Source organism: Anser cygnoides, chromosome 4, assembly GCF_040182565.1.
Source record: "Anser cygnoides isolate HZ-2024a breed goose chromosome 4, Taihu_goose_T2T_genome, whole genome shotgun sequence".
Lineage (NCBI taxonomy): Eukaryota > Metazoa > Chordata > Aves > Anseriformes > Anatidae > Anser > Anser cygnoides.
Genome location: NC_089876.1, coordinates 28,411,682 through 28,428,731, shown reverse-complemented (window position 1 = coordinate 28,428,731; position 17,050 = coordinate 28,411,682). Strand labels below are relative to the sequence as shown.

The 17,050-nt window shown below is 44.8% G+C and overlaps 1 protein-coding gene across 8 annotated transcripts in view; it reads left to right on the top strand.

Moving 5' to 3' along the window:
- Positions 1-17,050, top strand: part of LNX1 (ligand of numb-protein X 1) — a 106,146-nt gene that overhangs the window by 36,743 nt on the left and 52,353 nt on the right. For 4 of the 8 annotated variants that reach the window (XM_066995864.1, XM_013172765.3, XM_048049950.2 and 1 more), the window contains 2 exons: positions 1,925-2,077; positions 6,011-6,488. In XM_066995864.1, coding sequence (XP_066851965.1) covers positions 6,106-6,488 — 383 coding nt within the window. In that variant the 5' untranslated portion in view covers positions 1,925-2,077; positions 6,011-6,105. Of the gene's footprint in view, positions 1-1,924; positions 2,078-6,010; positions 6,489-9,425; positions 9,913-17,050 lie in introns of those variants that run through there. The other 4 variants (XM_066995866.1, XM_066995865.1, XM_048049951.2 and 1 more) reach the window with 3 other exon arrangements.

Here is a 17,050-nt window from a genome sequence, read left to right as displayed (position 1 = left end):
GCTTTGATGGTTATAATCTCTGAGAAGGACTTTTTGACTAATAATAACTTTGAAAAATCAACTGTGTAAGAGGAGAGGTTTTGGAGTTCCTGTTGGTTGTCTCAGAGACAGTCTGTGCTGATGTGCCGAACAATTACAATTATTTTCCTCTAAGAGCCATCTCTAACAGTCTTTCCTATAATCTCAAATTCTTACCTGGTAAATCAGTACCAGATCTCTGACTCATCTCCAGCTACTGACTTTTTACCTGGAGGTATGCATCTCACCTCTGCCCATAACAAATCTTCGCTGGAGATGGTTTGCTACTCATTACACATCAGGCAGGGAGAAAATGTTGTGACTTTGCTATAGGTAAAAGAGATTTAAAAACAAGGGAGAGAGGGGGAAAAAGAGGAAGATAATAATACATGTATTATTACAGTAACTTTTCTAGGAACAAAGTTACAAATCCAGGCAGGCTGATTCACCCCATTGGTCTTAACTGCAGCTATGCCAATGATAGTGCAAATTGTTATATGAGATTCTCTATCCAGACCTTTGGAATGTGAGTTACTGTCTGTTTGCATGGAAAATACTGTATAGTACATATTACTGAAGGATGGACACTGTTTGATGTTTTCCACAATGTTTATCTACTATTTTGAAACAAAAAGGCTCCCCGATGGCCTCCAAAATAAGTACTACTTTCCACAGTGAAGTCAGTGTAACCTATAAAACTCTTCAGTTGAGGAAACGCAATTGGTGGCACAAAACACAGTAACTGGGAGGCCTGCTAGCAAGAAGGTGGTTTGATGAAAGATAATGAATTACAACAGCATTAAAATTTCTCTAACTAAAGGCAGGTAGTTTTACATGAGCATCCAACCTGCCGCCTTGTTATAAAACCCTGAATGAGAAATAGGCGCAGTGATTTTGCAGCCTGGATTCTCATATGAGTAGCAAGGGCTAGGCTCTCTGGCATGTTGCCGCAGCTAATCCTGCGTAACCTGGGAGCTCTGAACTTTTGCTGGAGGGCAAAGGAGGATCTCAGGTCCCTCCTGGCTCTGATCCCCAGTGTAGGTGAGCCACTAGATGGGGACAAGCCCCACAGCTTCTGACCTGCCTGGGCTCAGCCACTAACAGCTGGGCTGAGGTGTCATTAAGGAGTTAACTCTATTATGGGGAAAAGTGCAGTGTTATGTGGCTCCTTTTCATCATTAAGAAGCAAGAAGTCCACCTCAGGAATCTCAGCAAAATGGCCTGAGTATTAAGAAAATGAGGTGCTTGCACCTTTGGAGTGGTTTCCTTATCAGCCTGCAGAGCAGCCCATCTGGCCATACAGTGTCATGCTGACAGCTTGTTACTCTCCTGTAGGAGATAACACCCCATGCTGGGGTAAGAACAGCAGGATAACTTTGTTGTCATGGTCTAGCTCATGAGAGTACGGCAGCTGTCAGTAATACCTCTGCCTCCTACAGCATGATGTGAGTAAGACAGGGCACGAAAAGGAAACCTCTTTTAATCAGTGGATATAGTATTTGTGCATGTGCAGACAGTACAAAAATAGAGCAGGAGCATTAATATGCGTCACTTAATTACACACACATATTAAAAGAATAAACACCCTAATATTTGGCGATCTTGCTGTGCCATTCATATTCCCTTCCCACACTGGCTGCCCTTTCGCTTGACTCAGAGGATTTTGCTATCCCCAAGCCATGTTGCTTGAGCTACTGGAGCTAAACCCCCTACCTGTTTTGCATCTTACCTCTGTTTTGTAGCGATGCCTGCTCACTGCCTCGTCTTCCACCATTCCAGATACGAGCCAGTTGCTGCCCTTGCAGGCTCTGTGTTAGTGTTTCTCTGGCCTTTAGGTGCCTGTTTATCCCTCCCTGTGCTAGCTGCTTCCTCGCTGCCTTTCATCACTCCGTTCTTTCTCTTTCAGCCCTGCTTACTCATCTCGCAGAAGCTTCTTCCTCCTTGCACCATGCTACTTCCCCGTGCAGCCCCCCCGGCTGCTGGGTTAATGTTTGACGGGGCGGCTGATGGAGCTGGTGCAGCTCAGGAGCCTGCTTCTCGCTGCCCTGGTGCTCTGAGGGTAAGTCCAGATTTAAGCCTTAGCTTGCTTATACCTGCCTCATGGGAATGGGACAACTTCAGGCTTGTCAGCACAAGTGGATGAAAGGCATTCTCTGTTCTCACTCTCTGCATTTACTGCCCATGCTTTTTGTCTGTGTTTCTTTTGCTGTTCTCCTAAACACTTCTTGTGGCTGTAAATTCCTGAGTGCTGAAGACCCGTAAGATGCAAACTCCTTCAACCTGGCACAGTGTGTTGGGTAAGTTTTTAAAAGGTGTGTGACCACGATGTTGGCTTTCACTGTGGTCACTGGGAGTTGCCCTGATGGGAAGAAAACAGGGATTTGAGTCGCTGAAAACCTCTGTCACGACAGTGAAGCAATAAATGCTGATATCGTCTTCTTGGGCACAGCACCAACACCTCTAAAAGCTCCTGCTGCCAATCACCCACACACTCTCTGCATACATTTCTCTGTCTGTAAGCTGAGGTGATGTCCTCACCCTGCTGAGGCTGCCGATGGTGTCGACACTGACACAGACACCCCCTCGGCCCCCGCACCCCCCTTCCCTTCTTATCCTTCCCCAAACATGGACCTTGAAGAAGACACTTCCAACCAGGTAATAATTGTTGTTTTTTTTCACTTAGCTATGGTGTACCATCCACCTGTATGGGGTTCCTTTCTCAACGTGTGTTGCTTTATTCATAGTTAATGGAAGATCAGCAGATCGGCTTTAAATCCTCTTTTCCTTCTCTTCTGCATAGCTCAAGAACAAACATTAGCACAGCTAAACACCAAGGCTTTAAGCTTCCTAAAAGGACATTAAATTAATTATGTAGCTTTGTTATGACAATGCATAAATGTTTTAAACACAAACGACTGCAATATATTGCAAGCAACTTCTGCCTCTGGCCAAATTTGTGTAACACCTCCATTTGGCACCCTCCGTGCTAACTCTTTTGGTGGTATAGTTGCCTCCCAAAGGCTGACAGTGATTATTTCATTGCTTGTGTACAGTAATTTGAGAAGGTTCTTCATGGGTGAACACTGACCAGATTAGCCGGAAGAGGCTGATAGATTTTTTCCTTTTGAATTGAAAGGAACTTATGTTATTATGTAGTCTAAAATTTCTAAATTGCACAGGCCATAGGACTTGAATTAAGTCTCCTAAAAGTTCGACGCCTGTTATTAATCAACATGGATGTTTTTGTTTCTCTGAGCCGCAGCAAGTATTTGTAATTTATGTACACCTTGTAAAATTCAGGTACAGTTCCCAACACCTGCTCTTTCTCATTAGTGACACATTATCAGCGTGTCAGGTCCATAATGAGTATCTGTAAGGTGGCCAGGAGGGTCTGGAAACTTTGAAGGACGTAACATAGGGCAGGACTTGTGCAGCTTTCTTCTTGTCCCTGTTGCTTTGACAGTCACAGTAACTCTCTCTAACACTGTAATGCAGCAGATGATCAGCAGCTCTGGAGTCTCTGCTTGTGAATCCTCTTTAAAGGGCAAATGTGTTGGGTCTCCCCTCATTTCACCAGGTGTGAGGCATCTCAGATACACATTGTTTTGCCAAGACTTAAAAACCAATGCACGGAAACCTCTCTTGACTTGCTGCTGATGCTGTGTGGAAAGCCGTGTTGTGTTTCGTCCCTGCCTGTGCCTGCATTCTTCCTCCACGCCCCACATGCCAAGCGAAACACTGGCAGGTCCCCACAGATAAGTTTTAAATACCCAGAGAAACAGGTAATAAATGCAGCCTTAAAGAGCCAAGAAATCAGGGGCCTGTCACCCTCCTGAACCTAGGATCTCCCAGCTAAGATGCTCAGGCCACAAGGCCGTGTCTTTGCTGCTGCTTTTCCAGAGTAAGCACACGAGGCCTGTTGTGCAGTATAGCCTACATATGGTTTGGATTTTGTGCTCTGTTAGAAGAAATATTCCACCTTGCTGCATGCCGGCAATGCCATGGATATTTCAGGGATGGCTCTGTCACTCAAGACCACTAGATGCAAAGTGGCAGCGACCAGAGCCCCTGCGTTACCTGAGGTAGCAAACCCCTGCCAAATTTCCCAGCCATTTTAACTACTGCATTGTTAGGAATAGGCTGGATCTAATTCCGTGTCTGCTAAAGCCCATGCTGACCTTCTTTTTGTGTGTGGCAGTAGATCCAGGTGTGTCTTCTGATAGTAAGAAAGAATGAAGTTCATAAAGCAGTGCTATTTTCATCATGTTCAATTGATTTTTACTTCATTTTACTGCTGCTCTCGAACCCACAAACTGCATATTGCCATTCTCGCAAGTGGTGAGAGGTTGTGACTGGCTTGTTACTTCTCAAACAACTCTTTGTGTCTTCTCTCTTATTGGAGCTTGCCAGTACTTTATCTACAGCGATACCTTTTGTCTTTTTCTTGATTCATTTTGCCACGTGTCACCTTAATAAAGCCAACTAATATAGTTTTTAATTCCTATATTAAGACAGAAGGTATATTTGTTTTCTGCACTACATAAAGATGTCATTTTCTTCACAAAGTTCTCTACATAAAGTTCTGATTAATATTTTTACAAAGGGGAATATTTGCTACAGTGTAGAGTATTTTAAATATTTGCAGGAATTCAAATATGTGATGATTTTAATTCAAATGAAGCTACTGCTAAGCAGGAGACAGAGTGTATGCAGACCTTAGTCTTGCAAGCAAAAAAATGCTATTATACAGCCACTTAGCATAATAGCTATATAAGAATAGGATCTAGCAAAGCATTGAAGTGAATGTTTGACATTCAAGCATCTGGATAGAGTTAGTGGGGCTATCATTTTACCTATATGTCAGAAAAACCCTGCCATGTTGATGTTTAATTTCTCAGGTTTAGAGCCCACAAGCTTTACATAAAAATAAGGTTTGTTTTCATTTTAAATGAAAATGTGCTCTGTCATAGTCAGATTTTTTTTATATTCTTTCCCTCATTTGCCCTCAAACGTGAGTGTCTGAGGCTGACAAATTGTCTCAGCAAATTAAGTCAAGCTGGAAGCAAGGGTACAGTGCTATGTTAGAGCAGCAAATAAGATTTACATTTTCAAGCAAGAGTAGTAATTAGGCCATTGCATATTTTATGTCTTCGTGTTTATTTTCAAAGAGATAGATCAAAATAAGCATAGATGTAATGAGACGTAAGTAAGTGCTTCAACAGGCAGTCAGGGTTCATCAAGTAAAAGCTACAAATTACTGCTCGGTTTTGCTGCCACCCACAGTGTTTACATCTTTGAAATACCAGCAGGCAGGTGCCCTGGCCAGAGCTTGCTCATCAGCGCTGTAGTAAGAGAAATAGTACAAATCTAGGGCTGTAACACAAATTATTAAGTGAACAGGCTTAATTTTTGTTCAGTGGTTTTGAAGATCAGACAGACCCATCACTGCTGTGTAAGAGGATGGTCTGGAGGGTCCCAGGCTCTAAATCTGTATCCTGCGTCTGTGTGCACAATGTCTGTGTGCTCATGTGGGCTAGGCCTAGGTGCTGCTTTCCCCCTCTGCCCCGAGCAGGTGGCTTGGGCAGTAATCATTATTCTTACCCATGTTTCTGCACAATATTGCCGTGTTTGCCTATGCATGATGCTGCTTTTCCAGCAGAAGTAATGTGACCACTATAAAAAAGTCATGTGATGGGTCTCATAGTTATATGCTAATTTAAGGTTTTCAAACCTTACATGCCAGTAGTATTCTCGCTGTTCTGATGTCTTTCTTTACAGTGAGAGTAGTTTTGTCAGTTGAGCTAGACCTAGAAGCTAAAAAGTTCACTGGAGTTCACAATCTATTACTTTTCTCTTCTTTGCTTAACCCTCCCATCCCGAAGATGCAATGCTTCCCTAAAAACTCCCAGAGTACTTTATATCCAGGTACATACCATAAATACACTAAGAAAAAACAATCCAGAACATAATTGTTTGGCTTTCTTCCCCACAGATCTGATGGCACGCAGGCCTTGCTGCTGCTCTCACGAATAGAAACCAGGTTGGGTGCTTCTGTCTGCCCTCTTCTGAATTGCACCAGTTCCGAGTATGAGCCAGAAAGAAGAAATGGAGGAGAGGTCCCCGCCGCTCTGTGCCACCTGCGGCCAGGCACATTTACCAGAGGAAAACCACTTGTACAGCTACACGGAAGAAGTCGATGACGATCTGATCTGCCACATCTGCCTACAACCTTTGCTTCAGCCGCTAGACACGCTCTGCGGTCACACCTTTTGCACGGCCTGCCTTACGAACTTCCTCTTGGAAAAGGACTTCTGCCCCATGGACCGCAAGCTCGTGGTTCTCCAGAGCTGCAGGAAGTCCAGCATCCTTGTGAATAACCTCCTGGACAAGCTAATGGTTAGCTGCCCTTTCACAGAACACTGCTCAGAGGTTGTGCAGCGCGGTCATCTCGAACAGCATTTCCAAACCCAGTAAGTTTTGACTGAGAGGTGGTGGGTTTTTTTAATTGCTCTGTCTTTTACTTATGGAGAGGAAAAAGTATCTGCAAGTAATGCTGATTAAAATAGACTTAATGTAAAGAAAGATTTATCAATTTCAGTCCCTGTGAGCACCTATGCTATTATGAGTTTAGAGCTGAATTTCTATTTGACAATATCTCACTCTTTTTTTAAAATCAAATCCACTCCAGGTACTCCATGCTCTTGTTAGCAGTTCTGAGTGGATACCTTGTGGTTAGCTGCATAATGGAAGCGTATATTTAGTCATCCGAAGAGATCTGCCAGTTTGGGGAAGCTGAGCTACCATGAATATTTTAGTGGTACATTACGGCTTTTGTAATTGCCCTTTCTTCAATCCATTTTTGAATCGCAAATGACCTACATGTGAAGTAGAGCAGAAAATATTCCAGTTTGGTCTTTGGAGCCACGGGCTCCTTCCTTCCAGGTGAGCACCGGCCCTCCACAGGCACCAGGGGCCTTGCACAGGCCCGGCCTCCCCAGCATGGCATGGGGGAGCAACGCTCACCGTGCTAACCTCCCCAGGGGCCAGGACACCCTCTCTGAAGGAGAAACAACCCCTGGGAGCAGCTTGGTTCCTTTGCAGGGGGAGAACTGATGGTGAATGATGCTCTATTTGACGGGGAAAAGCACGTGTCTTGCGTCTTCGGCCTTCCTTGCAGCAGGCAGGAGTGACGAGGCACCTCCAGGGCTTTGATTTCCGACTGCTTTGGTGTAGCCCAGATAACAGCATCTTGAATCCGAGGAGAGCTGGGGTGTAAGACATGCCCTTTTCTATGGCCTTTATCTGTTGTTCAGTGAAATGATTTCCCCTCTGGACCGCAGGTGCGACTTATGCTCCTAGGTGAGGAATTTATTCAACTTATTCACTGCTTATGTCATGGTTTAAAAAGTCGATCATTTTGCATCTCTAAAACTCAAAAAAAAAAAAAAAGAAAGAAGAAAAAAAAAAACAGAAAAAGGTGGTGGCAGCTGTGCTCCACAAGATTAGTTTTCTGCTTCTAGAAGAAGAAATTAGCAAAGTTCCCCGTGATTTTCTGCCTTTGTTCAGTAATTCTCTGACATGCCACAAATACAAATCTCAAAAGCAATGCAGGTAAAGGGACTGACAGTCTGCTGTGAGCTGCTGTCACAGGGATTATGTTGCTCTACAGATTGCAAAGATAAAATCTTCAACCCCTAGTGCAAATACCTTCCATTGTGATATATATGGCTGACTTTAATAGATTTTAGATCGTTCTTTTTGACTTCACTTTTTCTTGAGATGACAGATCCATGACCATAAAATTAATTAGAAAAAATATGCAGAAACAAAGAAAGGGACATTTTGTTTTCTACACAGAAGCCACACAACCAGCATAATTCCTGGCTTCTAGTGTTGGACATGTACAAGTCTCTCCAGTGGCTTGGTTTCTCCTTCTCTTAAATAAAGGCGCCCTTCAGAAACATGCCTAGCAGAATTGCACTGTTGTGATTGGTGTTTTAATCCTGTAAAAGTCCAGCAAGTTTTATTCGAATGATTATCACCAAATGTCAATGGCCTGGCAGGATCTCTGAGTTCCTGACGAGGCCTGGGCCCTACCAAGGCATGTTCAGGAACACATCTCCACAGCCTCTTTCTGCATCTCCTCCCCTGTGCCAGGCTCTCCCCACTAACTCCCAGCCTTGAAAACCCAGAGCAGAACTGTGGTCTCCATGGCCATTAAATCCTAAAGCCTTAAGGTAGTGCACGACAAGGTGGTGTTACACAGCTTCTTCTGTGCCACCCATGACCATATTTTCCATATTCAGGACAGTTTGGAGGGCTGAGTTACCTTAAGGCTAGAGGGCAGAGGCATATAAATAATAGGGTACATTTGCTGCTGAGGGTTTCACTAAAAAACATGAGTCTTTATTGTTTAAGCCAGTTGAAGGTTTCCCAGGGTCATGCCCTCACTGGCATTCCCACCTAAAAGAATTAGGAGGGACCCATAAAGGAGATTTTTGAAACCTTATGTTTGCAGAAACAGTGCAGTACATTTCGTTTTTAATGTAGCATTTGTTAATAATCACCAAAGATATTTTATGCTTCTGCCTAATTCGATTCAAAGAGGAGCAGAGAAGCATTTCTTGCCACCCCACTCCCAGCTCACGGCGGTGCAGGAGAGGAGAAGGGCACTGTGCTCTTCAGGCACCAGCTGCAGCAAGCCCAGGCACAGTGCAGGCTGAGCTGATGGGGTTCTCCTAGCAGTGATGAATCAGTAGACAAAGTGTCTGAATTTGCTGATTAGAAACAAATAAACAAATAATATTACAGTAACAACAGCCTGGTGCCTTTGGATAGAATGTCTCAGATGCTGGCTGAAAAAAATCTCGGCTGAGCACGATCTGTGTTTCCAGTGAAAAAATCAGACTCTGTTAGAGTCACCAGTGCAGTCGGCAGTCCCCGTGTTTCTTGCACAAATCAGTCTCAGATCAATCCTGGTTCTCAGAGAGAAAATGAAAGCTTGCCCTGTTCAGGGGTGGGGTCGCTGATGGGATGAGGTGAGCTTGCTGGTTTTTATGCTTTGTAATTGAAGAGAGGACTTGAATTTTTTTAAATCTCCAGTTACCACAGAGTAGACCACTGAAAGCATCCTTATTTAAAATGTTTGCTCTTGCATCCTGAGAGAGAGAGAGAGGGAGAGAAGAGACATGCCCTTGGCTTACTACATGATTTATGTTTGCACAGAACCGTCTGACTGGATGTTGAGAATTCAGACCGCGATGCAAGCAGCCAGCAGTTGGCTGCAATCCTTTGTGGTGTTTTACTTTAAAAAGGTGTGGTCTTCTGCTGTAGCTCACTTCCAAACTCCACGGGGGGCACGTTTCCCCCGTGTCAGGCGGCTACACCCTTCCGTGATGCAGTTCAGCTCGTAACCCATCTGCTCGTGGGCAGTGATGTAAACGTACCAGCTGGCTCCAAAGAACCACTCTGAATCCTGCAGGAGGCAGGTCTCTTCCCCGAGCATCGCTCTGCTCTGCAGCATAAGTCACTGTCTCGCCAACCATGCTGTGCTGTCCCTAAACCCTCACATCTCCCCATCTGAGAGTCAGAACGAGTAATCCTCTTACAGGTCAATGATTTTGCAGCGTAGCCTCATTTGTGGGATTTAAGCTCGATTCATAACGTGCTCCCGTTGCGTTGAAATGGAAAGGCTCGCTTAGAAGGGGCTTGGCTGGCACGACAGCTTCGCGGTGCGTGTCCCACCAGCACAGAGCGAGTGGGAAGGAGGAAACCTAGCAGCAGTGCCAGCCCTGCACTGGGAATGAAGGCTCTCCTGTTACTGGTCCTACCTTGGCTAAGCCCTGCAAACTACATAGACAATGTGGGCAACCTGCACCTCCTGTACTCGGAGCTGTGAGTACGCGCAGTCGCGCTGTCCTCGTGCTCTCTGTCTGTCTGTCTCACCTGAGCGGCGGGGATGTTCTCACCATTGTGGGGGTCTGTCTGTCTGTCTGTCTGTGCCTGGGCGTATGTGCGAAGGAAATATCACAGCATCTTGCCAATAGTCTGAAAGAAGGCTGCGAAGCAGCTGCTTCACATCCCAAGGGCTAATAATAGTAATACGTCCCCCTTGCTTTCTGCTCCCAAAGCGTGGCAGTAGCTAGGGTGTACTGAGTGAAAGAGGTTTTTTTGCCTTATGAACGTGCTCTGCTGTGCTGGTGTTTCCAGGGGTTGTTGGGTTTGTTTTTTTTTCCATTTCTGAATCTCTGTTTCTTCTGTACTTGCCAAGAATAGCTTTGCCTGGGAGCTGGGCATAGAGGAGGGCATGGTGCTGGGCACCCCTGGTAGAGCTCTCACCATGTGTACATGCATAATGCTCTGTGTGTAAATCTGCATGCCTGTAGCAAAACACTGAGAAGCCTTTCACCAGAAATAATTCACTGGAGACAGGAAAGAAATTTCCTGTATTTGTGCTTTTCCCACAGCAGAATGTTATTTTCTCTAGTTTAAATGTAGCAATGCATGCATATATCTACAAAAAATATCTTAAAAATAATTCCCAAACCCCACAGCTGATCTTTCCAATCCATAAAAGAAATATTCTGTGGTATCATCTCTAACTGACACTAGTTTAATCTGTGCTTGAATGTTATTGTAATGGTTAATGGGGCCTTTATGAATAGAAATATATATTTGCTCCAGTATGTTTTAATCAGTCATGTTTTGTTTGTGATTTAAGAAATTATACGTTCTGAGATCTTCCTTGAGATAATGAATTAAATGGCTAATTCTGCTCAAAAGTCAGAAATGACTGTGCTACGTCTACAGTGGGAATGTTTCAGTAAGAGTTGTGATTAGTATCAATGAGACTAATTTCCAGATGATTTGGTCTCTGCCATTACACAAAAAAACAGGGTTTTGCAGAAATGGGAAGTCCCCTTTTGAAGTGTTCGTGTGATATGCATGGCAGCTATTAATAATTTAGTCATTCTTTGTACAACTGCTCAGGATTTCTGTATGCCATGGGTGTTTTCAAACATTTAGTAAATCTGGTTTTGAGGGTTGCAGCTATGCCCTCAGTTTAATTAACTGGCATTTTGTTAAAGAATGTTAATTAAAAAATAGAGTAAAATAAAATAAACCAGTGAAGCCAAGCAGGCTACAGGAGCAATCAAGCTCAAACAGAGCAGATGAACACTTATAATGGAAACAATGGCATCTGGGACATCTAGTTTCCAGGAAAACAAACTGATGAGATTAATCAGAGCACAGGCGCACGCACAGCTTCCTTGCTTTTCTTGGGGAATTCAGGTTCACTGACTCTCCCAGGATAAAGGGCTGTGATGCACAGTAGCTATTCAGCTCTTATTTATTTAGCCTTCTAACCCACAGAGGTGCTGTTCTCATGGATGTAGGCAGTCGGTCTTAATTGGGCGGGTGTGGGCTCGGGCTTGGACGTGCATCTTTGGGTGTCAGCAATGGGAGGTGGCACGTCCCCGGACCAGTGCCAGCCCTGGGTGCTGCCCCATGCCCTGCTCACCGCCCCATCGCCAGCCAGGGCAGCGGGCAGCAGGATTCGCTGGGGCTGGCATAGCCCAAAAGGGCGCCACGTGGTTTGAGCTCGTTTCAGGAATCTCTCCTCCTCCGCGTGGACTCTGGATGCTGCACAAGGCGCTGATCGGTGGGACGGACACAGGGTGCTCTAATAGCAGTGGTTGAGAGAGAAAGATGGACACAGTTTCCAGTCCTGTTTAATCAATGTATACAGATGTTAGGACCTACAGGTTGTTACTTTGGCTAATCAGGCACTCACATACAGGATATTTTCCATGCCAAGTTTTGTGAGACAGCGTGGGCACCATCATCCAGGACATGGGGACACAGCTTTGCTGTCCCAGTCCTTTTAAAATGCCCTGAAGCCTGCAGAGGCACATCCGTAAATCCCTCCCCACAGGCAGCCAAAAAAACCCCACCATATGTAGCTTATCTGATGGCTTTCCCCACTGCTCAAAGCCAGACCATAGCAAGCAGAAAACCTTTTTTTCATTATCCTACTCTCTTTGCGTGCTGGCCAGCACAAATACTGGCCTTGGTCAGGACTCATTATTTGGCTGGCTGGCAGCCACCAGAGATACCAGCCAGGGGAGGGGGCAGCAGGGTTGCGAGCAGCCTGGGAAGAGATTTGGAAAGGTGGGGGATGTGGTTGTCATCACCAGCATCAGGGCAAGAGGCAGAATAAGGGTGCTGGGTTCGCATCACCTTCCCTCTCATACAGCCCCTCTCTTTTACCATGTTCAAACAGAGGCTAGATTATTTGTGTTGTGCTGTGGGCGTTTGCTTTGGTTCGAGGGTATTTAGCTCCCTAAGTGCAAAACAGGTGGTTTGGGGAATAGGGACTACAGCATAGCCCTAAGCCTGGCAGGAGATGAAGGCTCTGGAATTCGTTTAAGAAAGAAAAAGGCTATTTGAGGAGAGTTGGATAGGAGAAATGAAGTTGGGGAAAGGCTGTGTCAGACCCTTGCATTTCAGCTGTGTGCCATGCAGGGAGAAAGAGGTGTGTGTGTGTGTGTGCACTTGGTGGGACAGGTGTGGAGCGCTGATAACTGCAGGTATGCTCAGCAAGCAAATAACGTGTCTCCTGACACTGTTGCCCACACGAGAAGCACTTCCCTGGCCATCGTCTGTTGTGCCTCCTTTGCCCCCAGCACAGATGTCTCTCTGGTCCTCACTCTGTACCAAGCTGTTAATAGCAGCCCTGGGCAAGCCAGGGTGCTCCCTCCTGTGGGATAGTCCGTGGCAACACCTGGCAGAAGGACATGAGAAATCTGTGTGTTTTTGTCCCCTCCTGAAGTCCTGAAGGAGGATGTGGGATGTAGCCACACCAGCCCAACAGCTCTTGGTATCCGTGGGGTCTGCAAGACCCTCCAGATCCATGGCACTGCCCAGGGTCTACGTCTTCTCCTTTATGTCCCTGTAAAGCAGCCTCAGCAGATACAAATTCTCTTTCTTATCTATATAAATAAAATTGAGGGAAAGGAGGATGCGAGAGCAGGCAGTGAGTGACCTCACCTTGTCCATCCGAGGACCTCTGCCACATGGACAGCATGGGGTGGTGTCCAACCTAATCCCCCTCAGCACGTGGCCCTGCTGACCGAGTGGCCGCCTGGGCAGCGTGCTCAGCACAGGTCCTGCGCCAGAGAGCCCGTGGCAGCTGTGCTTGCCATTCTCCGAGGATTAAACAGACCCTGGCTTGACTCAGGGCTGCTAATACACTGGCTGGAGGCACCCCACTAATTTAAATCAAGACTTTTATTTTAAATCTGTTGTTAGAGCAGAAGACACAACCTAACTGCTACACCCACATGCAAAAAAAAAAAAAATCCTTCTTTTGTGTCTTACTGCTCTTGGGTTTTACATGAAGCAGTCAAAGGAATCCCACCAAGTTAACGGGATCAAGTTTCCCCATATAACTTTTATATGATAACGGCTCTCCTACATTTCAAAACAGCACTTTGGCTGGAAGAAACAGTAAAATTTAGTTTCTCTGTTCATCCAATTTAAGAAGAGGCACGAGTGCCAGCTGTCTTCTAGTGTCCTTGGGCATGTCTGGTTTTTGGTAAGCACGATGTAGCTCAAGCCATTAGGTGAAAGAGGAATTCCACAGTGAAAAACAAGAGAGGAAAATTATGGTATCTTTTAGAAGGTTGCTTTCAGTTCAGCTAATCCCCTCAAGGCTCCTCAGGTTTGAAGTCAGAGTAATACTGCATTTACAGAAATGGCCAGAGCAACATTTAAGTACTGACCTTAGAAAATCCTCCCACACGTGGCAGCTTTGCAAAGCCCAGTGGGGAAAGGTGGGTCTGGCTTCAAGCCTGCACTCGGGAACTTAGGGAAGGCAGGGTACCTTGGTCAGCTGGGCTGTGTGTGTTGCGTGCAGTATTTGGGGCAAAAATGGTAAGGCTGGGACACCTCATGCTTGTGTGCTAGTCCTCTGCGAAAGCCACGTGCTGCCCTCCTTACTCAATGCAGATCTGAGCGTGTGAAAATCTGTGCCAGAGCTAAGCCGTGAGGTTAATTAAAACTGAAAGTGCTGGTAAGGAATGCTTAAAGTGAATGGAAACATTCTTGAATGAAAATGTAAATGAAACGTCTGCAATATCTGCATTAAACAGACAGGACAAAGCACATTTAGATGAAATGTGAAGAGTCCTTTCCAGTAGAGCTGACTGCCCCTGAGGAAAAGGGGGCAAAACCTGCTGTACTGTTCTTAAAAGATGGAAGGAGCTGTAGTCCAGACTCATGGCGTTGAGGCACCCAGTATGAATTTGTCTAGATACATCAGGTGCTGTATTCAGGAGTATTTGATACAGACTACGCTGCTGGCATAGGAGAAAAAGCAGTTGCCTCTGTTGAGCGTGACTACTTGAGTCCAAAGACAAGCTCCAGAAACCAAACCTTCTTTGAAAGCTTTAAGAATTGGTTGGTTCTGCCTGAGAATTTTGTGTGCAATGGAAGTTGGCCTTCCAGTAATGCTTTGAGAAAGGTCGTGCTTTATTCCTTACGCACATGCATGAAGCTCACCTTTCCTCCTCCGCAGCCACCTACACACACCTGAGAAGAGAATTAGACCTTGCACTCTGCTGGCACGTTTTCTTATGGCTGGAGCCTTCTCACACCTTTGGAAAAGCCTGATGCTGGCCAGTGTCAGTCCCAACAAATGAGCTTCATTGCCAAAAATAAAACCTGTGCCAGCCAGTAAAGTGAAACCATGCCAAGGTGAAAAGGCAGCGCAATAATTATCGTTGGCAGAAAAGTTTCTTTTCATGAATGAATTATGCCTCAGTTATGTCTGAATTTTGTGTAGGCTGCTCGAAAGAAGTGTGCTTACACTCTTTGCCTATGTAAAACGGGAGCACACTTGGGGCAAACCTTATTATCCCTCTCTGAGACCGGTTGGGAACAGGCATCCCACTTTCAGATGGGGCCAGAACAGGGAAAGCACTGGGGCAGGAAGGGGCAGGGTGAAGGGAGTTGCAAGAGGTCGGTGGTTGCACACAGGCAGCGGACACTCGTTTCTCTTCTGTCATTAAGCCACCCTGGCCGTATGCTGCAAGTTTGGCCGACCTCCACATCTCTCTGACAATTAACCTAGTTTAGCACTGGCACTGGCAGCATGACAAGGATATTTTTCCTTGAGCTATTTCTCTGACAAATCTGGCAGAACTGGGCTGCCCTGTAACGCAAGGATAAATGCCAGTCTTGCAGAGCTCTAGTGCCCATTGTAGATTAAATCCTGCTCTGAATACTGGTCCAGGGATCAGCTACAGCACAGTAGAGAAGCAAACTTGTAGGTTTGAGGGTCTTGTCTTATTTGTATTTATTTTTTTAATATTCTTGACCTGTGGGGGAAATCTGCTTTCAAGGTTCCAGTCAACAGAGCAGCATTTTGTGACCTTCTCCATGAGCAGAGCCATTGCTCAGGAACTAGAATTGATTTTCTGCATCTTGGCATGTGACTGCATGTCCAGACTGGCCCCCTTCAACACTGTAGTGACCAGGTGGATGAGGATGCCAGCAACACAGGACACAGAAACACAGATTTTATACTGACATCACTGACAGTACTGGACTCAGAGCACAGACAGTGGGTGTCAGCATAGATGGCTGCTTGGGGCTTCATATTTTAAAAGGAGGGTCCAGCCTTTTCCCTCTGTGTTGGACTGGTACCTCAGGAGAGGTATCTGTTAGTAAACGATGTTTCATATCATGACTAAAACCCCACTGTCACTGAAGGATTCCTGGCTTGGAGCTGAATCCTCTTTTGGGATTAAGAATGTGAATTTCGTTTTACATCACCCCTAGGCCTTGGCAAAGTTGCAGTTGACGAAGACTGAATATATTCAGTGAATCCTTAGACTATCTCTAGAATATGTTTTATGCATTCATATGATTTATTAATTGACAACAGATTCTGAATACAGATTGAAGCAAGTTCAGGAGCAACCTAGTGAAATGACTGGAGATTACAACAGATGCTGTACAACTTTTACACACACATGCAAAAAAAAACAAACAAAAAAAAACCAGTAGATTGTCTGTAACTTCAACATATTTTACAACATATCCTCCCAATATGAGGTAAAAGAGGCTGACTGTAACAGTGAAGAAGTCAAGCTGTATTTCCAAGAAGTTCTTTTCTCCTTTCTTCTGAATTTCTGTTGGCAACACTATCAAACTTTATCGATAAAGTCTTGCGTTTCTCAGCACTCTAGACAAGCAAACAGATTTGTGAGGATCACACATAACAATGACCCTATCTGCCCTGGTTTTCATTCTCTCTTCTTTCTGTTAAGATCATGGACACTTGAGTGATGAGGAAATAATCACCATTGACTCCTCTGTCCTTGAGGAGTTGTCCTGCTCCATGACACTGCTGTGATACATGGAGATAAGTTAAGAGAAGAAATTTGGAGTTGCTAGAGCAATGTTGATCTTTTAGTTGCTCTTTCTCACTTTTATTTGCATTTACTCACCAATTATTTTCTACCTAGGTAATGTAAAATAAACAATTAAAAATGTCTTTAGTGGTATACATTTCAGGTAAAAAATTCAGTCATCAATGTATTACTGTAGGATTTTTTCTCTCTTGCTCTACTGAAGTCACATTGGCAGGAAACAAGAGTTTTAGGCCAGCAAGTCATTTTATGTTCACATATTGGGAAACTTACACCTCTCTATATATTGCGCATTGCAGTCCTATCATTCACTAGACAGTGTGTAATATATTCTTAATGTAGAATTTCAATAATTTAGTAACCTCTTAAACAGAGAAAGAGGGGAGTATGACCTGCTCTGAGGATCATATTTTCCTGTCTCTTCTGCAGACCTTAGAGAACTGATAAGATTAGTAGACTGATGTCCTTGTTATGGTTAGTGTTTTATTAAGAACAGCCAGTACTAATTTTGAAAGCATAATTAAGGGTATTTTCTTTTCTCCTCTCATATGTGATAAGCACTACTCTTACATATTATTCTTAACATTCAGCTAGCA